Genomic DNA, 14,334 nt, shown 5'->3' with positions numbered 1-14,334 from the left:
ATGCACATGTTGGCCCTGACTGACACCCAGGGGCTGATGGGCAGGGTTAAAAGGGTCAAATTGACTGAACTTCAAAAATATGCTTCTCCAGAACCAAATAACGTAGAATCAAATACTCTTCATAGTTGAAAGGGTCTTAAGGTGCTTTACCATAATTGTGAATTTCCTGACCCTGGGATCTCACGTTTGCCCCATGGGAGGGGATACACTTTACCATAGTTATAAGGAAATCACATTTTTGAATATCAATTGTTTCATTTCTTTTGTAATTCATTCTAAATTTGTTAACATTATCAGCATGGGATTACTTCTTAATGGTATGTACATGTTGGCCCTGACTGATCTCTTAGACTGATGGGTTGGGCCAAAAAGTGTCAATTAAATTTACTGGAATATTTCAAATCTCAGGTGACCGTTAAGGCCCATGGGTCTCTTGTTATATAAGTCATGTATAGGTAGTCTATTATTGTTTGGTTTGTTTGAGATAAAAAGTCAAATCAAGGTTGTATAATATTTCACTCTAACAATTACCACTTTATTTGGTAAAAGTGTTTGAAAAGCGAATTTGTGCTGGAAATATGCACTATCTGTGGTTCCTGTCCACATGGGCTTGTGACTACCTGTTGAAAAAAATGCGATATCATGAATTAGAATTATTAGTTATAAAGAGCACAGCAGATATTAACATATTTCAATACAGCTTTTGAGTTAGATAAGTAGAGTTCAAAATGCATCATACGGGTGTGTCTTAATGATGATACCGAGAAAGCGACTGGAAAAAACTAAATTAGCACGACAGAAATCTGGATGTAGTTAAGTACAAACTACTTGAAAAATATTACAAAATATTAATTTTAAGTAAGACGCTTCTTTATCCGCAGTGAGTTGCATATTGTAAGTGGAAACATGAGTATAAACAGAATTTTCGATTGGGGATCATCTTGGAAGGCCATCATACATTGAAAACACTCTACATACTTCAGGTATATTACTGATTTTATATGCGTTGCATAAGATAAATGTTAGTTGACAACATCCAATTATATATTTATATAAGAAACCTGGTATTGATCCTTACAGTATCTAGTGACACGTTTCAATACCAAAGATTGTACGCGGTGAATGTGTGTATAAACGTGTTAATGCATTGCAGTGCAAACATGTATGGATGAATTAGTTAATTGCATCAATGGCACCTCGTTACGATGTTCTTGGCATCACTGTTTGCCGAAAAAATATAATTAAAATACTTAGCCAGATTAAGCCTAATTAAATCAAATGAAAAAAAACGAAAACATATTAAGCTTAAAATTTCGGTCATCTAGTTTGGCTACCTTGAACTCTCCATTCGCCTCGCATCCAACAAAAATCCCTGCTATGCTAACTGCATGAGAGCTGAGGTGGAACGTAGCTACGGGAGCATACATCGGTACTGTATTACAACCAGTGTATATCTACAATATAAAACGTTGATACAGTGATAACATTTGATTAAAGCATTATATCTACACAAAAATAGGGCACCTGTCAATGCAAAGGTTATGCGTTATAATAACCGTGTATCTGAATTATTGGAATTATTCAAAATATTCACTGGTATATTTTGAAGAAAGGCATATCCGTAAAGGTTAGACCGGAAGCCATTTAGATTAGACCCAGTCGGTCAGATACACGTAACTTATACTTTCGACAGAAACTCAGAATAATAAAGATGCATCTGATTTCAATGGCAATCAATTATTTTAGTTTTTACATTAAGAGAACGTAACAATAAACGGGGTTGGCTTAAGTTACGTGTATCGTCTATCAAGCATTAGAAGCTTTCTACTTGGAACATTGGGTCTTCTTTTCCTGATACTTTTTTGCTATCGCCACAAATAAAACTGATTTTTTGTTCTTTATTTCCTTTGGGTTTTTTGAGATAAAGGTTTTTCAGTTGCGTTCATTTTTCAATACACACTAGCTGTAAAATTGTAGTTCTGTACATTTTGATATGAAGATAGAGCCCAACACAAAAATAGCACAGCCTTCTAAAGACCACACACATACAATAAACGCATTCGCTCTGCAAACAGGCCATCTTTAAATGACTTGAACTGTTCATCGGACCTTCAACGATACTAGACCAAACAAAATCAATGGACATGTGTGCTGAATTGGATATTGTAAACAGTTACATGACGTACCATTGTACCGTTGACCCAATCTCCAACTGATTCTGGGGCACCACAATGCTGGACCAAAAACGGGGTATACGATGCGTATTCTCTAACGGTGCAGTTAGCTGAGATTTGGAAGGCAACCGCCTGGACGACAGACTCTTTGTCACACACGTGATCAGCTGTAGGGGTCACATCTATATATTTATATCAAAATAAATTATTAATCATTAACAGTAACATCTCGTTTCCCTTCTCACTACTTTCCAACAAATCATTTGTGTTATGAAATCTAGATTTAGTCTATAAATTAAAGATCATGCTATTCTGTTTTTTTGCTGTTTTTTTGTATCACTCAATCGTACTTAATCACAAAACTAATACGCAAAGTGCATTACTTTAAGTCACTGAATACATAGATATATTATGACTAACAATTTGTATAGAAAATTTCAGCTGCGTTTAAATTATAATTTTTTATAGTATTTTCTTGGCGATTTCAAATAGATTTATAGCTTAAGATATAGGGACTAACGTGGGTCACCTTAGATCTCTGTATAACAAAAATAATAACAAAATCGTTGTCAAACCTCGAGGACATCATAAATATTCATAAAGGAAGAGGCCCATGTGCCTTAACTGTCATTTGGATATATTTTGGCAGATTTGATTCCTGTAACTTCAATTTAAAGTCACTGCCCCAGCATGCTTAAGGCCGAATATCAGATCTCTGTGCATCTTCCTCAGCAAGTAGAGGTCATTTAAAGACGTTATCATATTTGACCAATGTTACCTTAAAAGTAGGTAAAGGCTATTATTTTGAACTATCCTGATAGCACTTTACCCATATGGGGTATGGGGCTCTTGGTTAGTGGGAAGAAGTTGTTTAAAAGGTTTTAGCATATTTGACCTTGTGACCTTGAAGGAAGGTCAAGGTCATTCATGTGAACATCTTTGATAGCCCTTTCACCAGCATGATATATACCCAATATCAGGTATCGAGGACGCATTGGTTATTTAGAAGAAGTTGAAATTATAAATTGTTTACGAACAGACGACGCACAACGGATGACGTACGACGCACGACGACGTCCAAAAGGCGATTGAAATAGGTCACGTGATACTCAAGTGACCTAAAAAGGCATAATGCATTTACAAGAATATAAGAAGATTCAGTGATAACGATAATCAGATTCAATTGTAAGATGCACACGTATGGCAACAATATGTATATTGTTGCTTAAGTAGAATGAACTACAATCTCATTTACCTGGGCATGCGCTTTTATGACAGAGTTGTGTTTGTGTCGGGTTTTGTGACGAGCAATGCTGCAAACAGTGACGATGTTTCGTGCCAATTCCACAGGTTACGCTACAGCTATCCCAATGCGACCATATTGGGTCTGTCCGGTACCAACCAAACACACGAAAATATATAATAATATACGTACATAGATATGTATATGTATGAATTGCATATAGATAAAGACATTACATAATTATTGACGTCAAAATTGTAATCTTGTTAAACATCTGGAGATGGAAACGAAGGCGTTAAGTTTCAGAGCAGTACGTGTTTCTTTAAATATAAAATTTTGTATATATACTAGACACTTAAAAATCAACTTATTTCAATTAAAAATTATGATATTCAGCATTAGGGTGTCAACACTTTTTATATACATGTAATGGCATTTATTGTATACTTAGTAATAAATGCAGGTTTTTTTGCATATGCATTATGGCGCCAAATCTCCCGATCCGTAATCCTTACCCATGCATTATTGATTCAGTAATGCACCCCAAACCCTGTATTGGCCCTCTTTGCGGAACACCTCTAAATCTTGCGTCTCATCAAACTATTCGGGTCTCTCGGGTTTTGACGTAGGTGCTGTGTTGTCAGCGAAACCAAAACAAACAACATGGCGTCGAGTAGACGAAGGAATGAGGACATGGGAGAGAAGATTTTAAATTCGCTTGCAGCACGAATTGCAGAGCTAGAATATCTCGCCGAGAAGGAACACATGGTAACCGAGGAAATTGATAACTTAAACTTTACAATAGGAGAGGTCGTACAAGCCGATGTTAACCAATCGTTCCATGATCAGTGACATGGTAGAAGCACCTTTGGAAAGGAACTTATTTAGAAATCATTATAAATTTGACAGATATGAACTTCATAAAGACTTAAAAAACTTCAATATTATAAAGTGTTTATAATTCAATACATTAAAAATTTGAATCTGATTTTTCTTGTCAAGTTATAATTGTTGTTTTGATTAATGTTCTGTGATTTATTACTAAGAATACAATAAATTGAATAAAACAAACCTTTTTCCATATCGGACCCAATATTGGCCCCGAGACCCCAAAATTGGCCCTCGGGCCTTTCGGCCCTTGGGCCAATATTTGGGTCTCGGGGCCAATATTGGGTCCGATATGGAAAAAGGTATGTATTATTCTCTATTTATCATAACATGAAGTTTCGGTTACTATCAGGTCGACTTCTGTGATACATGTGTATATATATAACACATATAAGTATACGTTGTGTTTTTGCGTGATACGAGCAATTAGATTGTTTTGCTTATATAAATATATGTTTTTAACAAAACTATCAAAAATTCAAATAAGTTAAACCCACTATTGCAGCAGTGATGATGATCGCAGGAATGGCCACAATGAACTGAGAAATTAAAAACATAGATTTATTTGGCATAAATTTTAACAACAATTTAGTGACAAACCAAAACTCAATCAACAAACCTAGCCTGTAATGAATTTGGTATAGTTTGCCTAATTTGCAAAATATAAATGGAGGAAAGAAAAATTACAATGCTTTACATGTTCCTGGCTAAGCTGTACCATCTAGTATTTGATATAAGACTTGGATAATCATCCACAAGAAGGATTGACAAGTGCTTTGTCTATGTATATAGATGATATAAATTCATCATCCATTGAAATTAACAATAGAAGTTTATCATCCTTAATGCGACGCACATTTCCTTATTTATTTCCTTAATTAAACAGAGACTTCTTCTTTTCACAAACAAATTGTTGATGTCGTTTATGTTAAAGAATATTTGCTAAAATTGAATACGTGTAGATGAATTAAATATTGAAATCAGGCATTACCTCCATGATGATGTTCAGCAGCAACATCAGCTGTACAACACTCAGCATACCGGCACTCATGCTGACAGTACAATTCATCATGCGTAGACCGTGAGGAAATGTGATCTGTGCAAGGAAAACAGCTCATATTATGATTTTACTATCACGAATTTTCTACTGCATGTGTTTGTATGAAAATAAAAACAGTAACATCCATATAGTATTGGTCTTAATTGTATCAACGTTATATTGACCATTTTATCTCTATTTAGTTTAACGCTAGACCTTCGTAATAGGGGAAAGACGCGTTGTTAAATTTATACAAACTGTGTTCAGTACCTTCATTAAAAAGGGGTTTATAATATACCCCAATAACTAACAAATATAGCTGTATACCGATGAACAATGATATTCCATAGAGATGAATTACGTATATGAAAACTATATAATAATATCTTTGCAGATAGATAATTTTATTACAATATACCGTAATACATAACAGATTTAGCTATTTACATTTAACAATGGTATTCCATACAGATATATTACGTATATGAAGACTATGATAATATCTTTATAGAAGGAAAATTTCAATACAACGCAACAATTAACATATATAGCTACATACCGAAAAACAATGGCATTTCATAGAAATAAATTTCGTGTATGAAAACTTTAGGATAATATCTTTAGCGAGAAATGTTATATCAATATACCACAATCTTTAACAAATATAGCTACATACCGAAAAACTATGGCATTTCATAGAAATAAATTTCGTGTTTGAAAACTTTAGGATAATATCTTTAGCGAGAAATGTTATATCAATGTACCACAATACTTAACAAATATAGCTACATACCGAAAAACAATGGCATTTCATAGAAATAAATTTCGTATATGAAAACTGTATTATGATATAATAAGTGATACTATCCGGATTATACCTTACAAAGATGCCTATACATTAATTGTTTAAGGATTAACATCAATTATTTTTTTCTGTTATACAGTCATAACAGAAAAACCTGGAGTGTACTCTTATAATTTAATTTCGTCTTATACACACCAAGATATTTCACTTTCTTTTGCGACCTCTTTTCTGTGAGAAATTATTACGCAACGTCATCAGCCAATCAAAAATGACGTTACATTTCGCGACGTCAAAAATTTTGTTATGGAGGTATAACAAAATTATTTCAGCCAATGAAAATGCGTGTTTCATACAAAATTAAATTATAATATGTATACACTTAACTTTACAATACCTGGACAACTCCTTTGGCGAACGTCGTCTGATTCAAAGAGGTAGCCGGACTTAAATCAAAGATAAGCATTTGAAATACACAACCTTCAGTTCAGTTTTATAAACGGCTTATAACATTGTTTGTTTCTAACACATATTAATTAATGCTATTGATCGGGTTTGAACTTGAATCTATAGTAATCAACACAGTAATGCTTACACATTAGAATCATTGTGTTGTATTAAGTGAAGTATCCCCCTTCTATCGTAATTGTGAGGATTAACACTAACTCGTAATAGCTGAGCACGTTTCATGAATTGTCAGTTTTGGATAGTAATTAGTGGTATTTGACTTTCTAACGTTGACAAACATCAACTCAATTAATACTCAGAAAGTTGTATTTTTGTACTCTCGTAAGTATTCAATTAGATTACTGGTGGTTATTTGGTGATTAATGGTGGTTATTTGGTGGTTATTTGGAGGTTACTGATGGTTATTTGGAGGTTACTGGTGGTTATTTGGAGGTTACTGGTGGTTATTTGGATGTTACTGATGGTTATTTGGTGGTAACATTGGTAATGTGGTTTGGTTTAGTTTGTTTAACGTCCTATTAACAGCCAGGGTCATTTAAGGACGTGCCAGGTTTTGGAGGTGGAGGAAAGCCGGAGTACCCGGAGAAAAACCACCGGCCTACGGTCAGTACCTGGCAACTGCCCCACGTAGGTTTCGAACTCGCTACCCAGAAGTGGAGGGCTAGTGATAAAGTGTCGGTACACCTTAACCACTCGACCATCGTGCCCCCTGGTAATGTGCTGGTTACTGAAGGTATGTAGTGGTAACTGATGGTTATATGGTGGTAACATTGGTAAACTGGTGGTTATTTTGAGGTAACTAATGGTTATTTGATGGATACTGATGGTTATTTGTTGGTGAAAGGTGGTTATTTCATGGTTATTTCGTGGTTACTGGTGGTTTTTTGGTGATAACTGGTGGTTATTTCGTGGTTATTTCGTGGTTACTGGTGTTTTTTTGGTGATAACTGGTGGTTATTTCGTGGTTATTTCGTGGTTACTGGTGGTTTTTTGGTGATAACTGGTGGTTATTTGGTGGTTATTTGGTGGTTACTGGTGGTTATTTGGTGGTTATTTGGTGGTTACTGGTGGTTATTTGGTGGTTATTTGGTGGTTACTGGTGGTTATTTGGTGGTTATTTGGTGGTTACTGGTGGCTACTGGTGGTTATTTGGTGGTTACTGGTGGTTAGTTCGTGGTTACTGGTGGTTATTTGTTGGTTATTTCGTAGTTATTTCGTGGTTACTAGTGGTTTTTTGGTGATAACTGGTGGTTATTTGGTGGTTATTTGTGGTTGTTTGGTGGTCACAGACAGTTATTTGGTGATAACTGGTGGTTATGTGGTGGTCATTTGGTGATAACTGGTGGTTATGTGGTGGTCATTTGGTGATAACTGGTGGTTATTTGTTGGTTATTTGGTGGTTACTGGTGGTTATTTCGTGTTATTTGGTGGTTATTTGGTGGTTATTTCGTGGTTATTTCGTGGTTTCTGGTGGTTTTTTGGTGATAACTGGTGGTTATTTGGTGGTTATTTGGTGGTTACTGGTGGTTATTTTGTGGTTATTTCGTGGTTACTGGTGTTTATTTGGTGGTTATTTGGTGGTTATTTCGTGGTTACTGGTGGTTATTTCGTGGTTATTTCGTGGTTACTGGTGGTTTTTTGGTGATAACTGGTGGTTATTTGGTGGTTATTTGGTGGTTACTGGTGGTTACTGGTGGTTATTTAATGGTTATTTCGTGGTTACTGGTGGTTATTTCGTGGTTATTTCGTGGTTACTGGTGGTGATTTCGTGGTTGGTGGTGGTTATTGGGATGTTACTGGTGGTTATTTGATGGTAACCTAGGCAATGTGGTGGTAACTGGTGATTATTTGGTGGTTAATGGTTTTCATTTGGTGGTTATTTGTGGTTGTTTGGTGGTCGCAGACAGTTATTTGGTGGTTAATGGTGGTTATTTGGTGGTTATTTGGAGGTTACTGATGGTTATTTGGTTGTAACATTGGCAATGTGGTGGCTACTGAGGTTAATTTGGTGGTTACTGGTGTGTATTTGATGGTAAATGGTGGTTATTTTGAGGTTACTGGTGATTATTTGATGGTAAATGCTAGATAATTGTGGTTGTTTGGCGGTTATCCGCAGTTATGAATCGGTTACCGGTGGATATTTGGAGATTATTTGGTGGTTATTTGTGTTTGTTTGGTGGTTACATGGTAATTTGGTGGTAAATAGTGGTTATTCGGTCGTTAATGGTGGTTTTTGGGAGGTTACTTTGGTGGATTACATTGGTTATTTGGTGGTTACATTGGTAGTTAGGTGGTTAACAGAGGTTATTTGGTGGTTAATGGTCGTTATTTGGTGGTTACTGCTGGTTATTTGGAGGTTATTTGTAGTACATGTATTTTTGGCGATTGCTCGTAGTTATTTGGTATTTAATGGGGGTTATTTAGAAGTTATTTGAGGTTATTGGTAGTTATTTGACGGTTACTGATGGTTATAATTGGTGGTAATTCGGGTTTACCAGTGTTATTTATTTGATGGTTACTTTGCAATATTTGGTGATATTTGATGGTGTTTGATGGTATTTCACTGGATTAATTGATCATTTTCCGATCGTATATTACAAAAGTGTATTATTATATACCTTAATCAGTATCATTTTTTTTTATATATATTTAAACGTCATTCAGTATCTAGCAATTGAGTGTTGATGTTTTTTTTATATAGATTCCCTACCTGTAACCCCTTTCCACCTATCTCCAGCCATTGGCCCTTTCGTTCATACTGAGATGCATTAAGACATAATCCAGAAGCTAGTCTTCCAGCTATAGGAGCTGTGGGATTCGGTGTTTGTCGTAAAATTACGTCAGTGTTTGTACATAGACAGACATCCTTTGTAGCCAGGACCGGAAGTAGACCTGCACCAAAAGTCAACAGTAGAGCACGAAACATCATTGTGTCTGTAAAACAAAAAACAAAATAAACAATTTTGCATAAAGGATCTTGATAAGGTACTTTATCTCCGACAAGGGGTACTGATGAAGGATTGACAATTCGAGAAACCTGTGTTGTATAGTTTGATAGAGTACCAAAAGTAACATAATTAATGTTGTTGCCACCTTCCATAAATTGTATCGTACTATATGCCTCTTAATCATTTACGCACCTTTTAATATGATAATCTATCTTATTCTTACCGTTTGTTGTTGTTAAATACGTATATATCTATAAAGTGATAGTCATTGGAGGCATGTTTATTATATACCCTGTCTGTGGTGTAGAATCTATAACAAAACATCAGGTAGAGCGAAATGAGATTAAGATAATCCTTCAACCCTTAGGTGTGAGACAGGGGGATCCCAACCAGTGGGGGGGGGGGGGGGGGGAGAGATTCTTAGGTTTGCCAAACACGAGGCTTGTCGAGGGTTAAGCAGCTTTAAACAAAATCTTACCCTCTGGGTTGAAACCCACTATCACACTCCCAAGCGGGTTAATGGTTATTTTTCTTCTTACCCTATTTACCCTCACATATTCAAGACCATGTTTACATGGCCTGACGTCATTGCATTGTCGTCCAGACGTCAAACAATTATTGAGGTAAGAAAATCTCACACCGGTTAAGTTGTGGATATCCCTATCAAGGGTAAGAGAAAATAGTTTCCTGAAGTGGAAACTTCATCTTTATCATCTTCGAAATCAAGGTCAAATTATAAACCAAGGGAAGGCAAGATTCTCAAAATGAGAATTAAGTACTGGCAACGAAAATCAAATCTGGATGTTGACCAGGAAACGTCTCTGTCTTTTCTACCGGATGACGATTGTTTCTTACAAAAATGAACCCGATTGACCCCAAAATGCATAAAACGTCATAACCAATACCATGTACTGATGTCATTGAATGATATAGGCGTTTCTAATCAAATACAAAATGAATAGCATTTCTGAAAAGAAAAAAGAAAAACAACGAAAACTGAAACAACAGACATTTATTATCATGTTATTGCTTGTTTAGATTTAGATTTATATCGTTTCTTATTTTGAAATCTGAATGTGTACATAGAACATTTGGTAATCGTGTCTCATACATCCGGGTATTCTGTGAAACGTGTATTTAAGACAGGACAATAGTGATATATGTAATATTATTATACCTTATGTAAGATTCTCGCCTTATTATTGGTCAATTCCTAATCACATGACCTGAAACAATATGCAGTGTCAGAAACAGCGGTCAACATTGCCGTGGGATATTGCAATGTTCCCCGCTCCGCCCGAAAACGCACGATTGTTTTTTACGGAAAATCCCGAACATTGAGAAGGGAGACAATTCTTACAAACGCAACAGTGTAGTTTTACATCAAGAGAACTGTACCAGATAAAACAGATTTTTTCACTAGAAAATTTTTCTATTCGGTATAATAAAATAAATAGTGCCCATGTCTGAGGGGAATATGGAGGATTGTTTCCCCTCGAGAACATTATCTTCCCTCGCCTATCGGCTCGGGAAGATAATGTTCCCTCGGGGAAACAATCCTCCATATTCCCCTCAGACAAGGGCACTATTTATATAATATGTGATAATAGTAAAACAAATCACAAGGAAGGTTCACTAAAACTTTGGTCAATGAACAAATATTTACCTTTCAAAAGGGAATGATGAAAAACACCTATCTGACCTGTCCACTCCAATGGCTCTATGAAACGGTAGGCTCCTTATCGCCGTCTTACGTGTGGTATAGAGATATGATATCCAGGTCGAGCATTAAAGGAAGTCCATCATTATTTAATACAAACCATATACAAACTACATACATGGATTTGTAATAGTTGAGTTTGATCTTGGAAGATAATTTGTTTTCATATTTTGCTGATCATTTACACAGTATATTGTATTGGTGTAATAAACATTGATGGCGCTGTTGTAAGACATTTATGATAAACATGAGTATATTTAAACCACTATGATAGAGATTATAATTAATAGAGATTAAATTTTGATATATTTCTATATCATTAGCACATAATTTACACATAAATTGATTTCGTTTAAAGGTGTTTTAAATAGCCCAATTGCAAAAAAACAAGAGAATTTTACACGTTAAGGAACTGCATTGACATCTACCCTCCCCATCTTAAACTATAGCAAAATGTACTGTATGTGTATGTAGCACCTGGCTGAAACGTGTGACGTCCTTCCCCTGTGGCTAAATATAGACACAATTGATCGATAAATATCTTGACTGGCCGGGGTCTGGTACCACACACGTAAGTACACAAGTGTAAGTACACAAGTGTCGTAGCTACTTTGAAAGTCCAGAAATAAATCGACAGTATCCTCGTTTACAACAACGAAGGTAAGTTTTATATTTTTAATCACACGGTTACTATGGTGTAAAACTGTTTTTCTTTCGGCAAGCCTTCGTCGATTGTTTTATTATAAAGAACAGGTCATCGGGAATTCACAGTTTGTTTGTCTTTATAGGCTCATTTCAAATCCACACAGATTATGTAGAAAGTCAAGGGACATAACTCGTACATTATATAATATGTGATATGTAACTGCCTTGTGCAGAGCTCTCCGATGTGAAGTCAATAAAAGTGTGTTCGTTTTGTACTGGAATACATGCGTTCCTGTTCGCGTGTATTTAAACCAGCAGCATTGTGTCCAACCGGAACTAACGGTATCATCCATGTAAAAATAACACTATATATGCTACCAGTTTACCTAACAAATATGTTTCAATAATGAGGCAACGGCATCCCTCCCCCAATCTATATATGAACTGTTTTGAGTATTCCTAGTTGCTTCCAATGTATTAGCGCTTTAAAGGTCCTCAGCATCACTGACGTGTGATGAATGATAGAATTCGGTATCTACTGCATCTTACACTCAATTTGTTCTGAATTGTTTCACCTCGATACATTCATGCTAACACAAAATGAAGAAATCGGAAGGATGTTTCTGCGATTGGGTCGGCAAAATAAAATGTATACAACGTCAGTTATAATTTAAAATGTCCTTTATTGGCTTACATGCTTACCTGATTTCAAATAGGGAAATCTGCATGAATGATACATGTCACAGCCCAAATGAATAATAAGATGACATTCACTGCTGCTGATAGAATAAGAAAACCCCCTGAAATATACAGAAAACTGGCCTAAGTATACAATGACAATTATAACGAGTTTTACGGTTCCTACCATGAATAAGGAGTTGCGACTATTATAATTATATTCTACACATAGAATAGATAATTACCTTGTGTCCAAATGTCGTCTATATGTTCCTGAGTAAAGGACCGCAGAAGATACGTCCTCGATGCCGCGTCCGCAATGCTGTCTCAATATGTTGATTATGTCAGAGAGGGCGTATCATTTTACCAAATGTTGATATAACCGCCATCAAATTTATCGCAAACGCTTTGATACTTTGATCCGAGCTAGATTGTACAGCTTTATGATGAGACAGCATGGTTGGTTTTACATTAAGATGAATACATGTATATCGTTAACAGAAATATTTTAAATCGTTCTTTCTTTCTTTTGTCTTTACAGGAAATTGACAACAGTTAATGATATGACATCCTCTGATTGGACCAAACGCCGATCATCAGACTGGTATTTCCGAGTCGGAACTGGTTTGGGAATGTCTACACTCTACTTCTCCTTTGGTTACAAATTCTTCCCGTTCCAACTTCCGGTTATGGATTCCGTCCTCGACAGACTCGTTTTCACATTACGATGGCAAATATGTGGAGCCTTTGTTTTATTCATGGGAATGCGAGGTGTGATGTACATTCGGGAGAAAAATGACTGCGCGGCAGATCCGATGAATAGTCGAGGCGTACAGCTTACTCAGCTTGCAAGAAATATCCTTCAAAATACTCTAGAGCAATACTTACTTCATTTTGTCGCCCAAATGATCTTATGTACTTACCTTACATCCGAAACGATGAAGGTGATACCATTACTTGTGGTTTTATTTGTCGTTGCACGGATTGCGTTCAAGGTTGGGTACGAAAAAGAGCCAATGGTTAGATGTTATGGATTTTCCTCCTCAATGTTACCGACCTTGCTCACTTGTGTATACTGTCTGTACTGTTTTGTGATATACGGAGCAGGATACGGTGTAGGAAAGCAATGATGTCATGCTAATGATGACGTAATGAAATTGTGTACATCTTACTTAGTAAAATGTTTCCTACAGGGCAACATTACAAAGGTTGTACCGAAATATTACCGTGCTGAAAATATTGACCGTAAAAATGGTAAATAAAATAGTATTTCATGTCACATCTTCTTGCTAGATTCCTTAAAATTTACTTATTATCCCATATTATCACTTGGGGTCCTCATTGAATCGTTGAAACAGATTGACTTGGATTTTATATCCACGTACACACTATTATACAGAAAGACGGAAAGCGTTGCTTGGACAGTGAATAAACCACACTTTGCTCTCAAAGTTAACCTTAAAAATGTTTGTGTACCTGTAATACTGGTGACATCGTTGGGTACCATGACGACAAAGTCAATACCGGTTGTTATTAAAGCCAGTTCATTTGCTACACATCTTGCAGCATAGTTGATAATATTCACGGGGATTTAATTTCGCTATATTCGCGGTCATTGAATTTAGTACGAAAATAAAAACCCACCGCACATTTAGATTTTCAAACATCTGTTGCATAAATGTTCACTGCCGAATGTTTACGGACAGCGAAAATCCGAATTTAATACCCG

General features: G+C 35.9%; 2 protein-coding genes across 2 annotated transcripts; one reads left to right on the top strand and one right to left on the bottom strand.

Moving 5' to 3' along the window:
* Nucleotides 1–506: 506 nt before the first annotated feature.
* LOC117317972 lies at nucleotides 507–11,417 on the bottom strand. The gene is made up of 9 exons (XM_033872942.1): nucleotides 11,229–11,417; nucleotides 9,325–9,548; nucleotides 6,544–6,592; nucleotides 5,297–5,401; nucleotides 4,803–4,844; nucleotides 3,430–3,561; nucleotides 2,187–2,356; nucleotides 1,335–1,454; nucleotides 507–620 (listed from the first exon to the last, which is right to left on the bottom strand). The coding sequence occupies exons 2-9, from the start codon at nucleotides 9,541–9,543 to the stop codon at nucleotides 528–530; spliced, it is 930 nt and encodes a 309-aa protein (XP_033728833.1). The 5' UTR covers nucleotides 9,544–9,548; nucleotides 11,229–11,417; the 3' UTR covers nucleotides 507–527.
* A 476-nt stretch (nucleotides 11,418–11,893) lies between these two features.
* On the top strand, nucleotides 11,894–13,884 carry LOC117317339 (transmembrane protein 79-like). The gene is made up of 2 exons (XM_033872139.1): nucleotides 11,894–11,942; nucleotides 13,147–13,884. The coding sequence occupies exon 2, from the start codon at nucleotides 13,169–13,171 to the stop codon at nucleotides 13,733–13,735; it is 567 nt and encodes a 188-aa protein (XP_033728030.1). The 5' UTR covers nucleotides 11,894–11,942; nucleotides 13,147–13,168; the 3' UTR covers nucleotides 13,736–13,884.
* Nucleotides 13,885–14,334: the final 450 nt, after the last annotated feature.

Source organism: Pecten maximus, chromosome 19 (genome assembly GCF_902652985.1).
Source record: "Pecten maximus chromosome 19, xPecMax1.1, whole genome shotgun sequence".
Lineage (NCBI taxonomy): Eukaryota > Metazoa > Mollusca > Bivalvia > Pectinida > Pectinidae > Pecten > Pecten maximus.
Note: the sequence above shows the minus strand (reverse complement) of the source record. Positions and strands in the feature narration are given on the sequence as shown.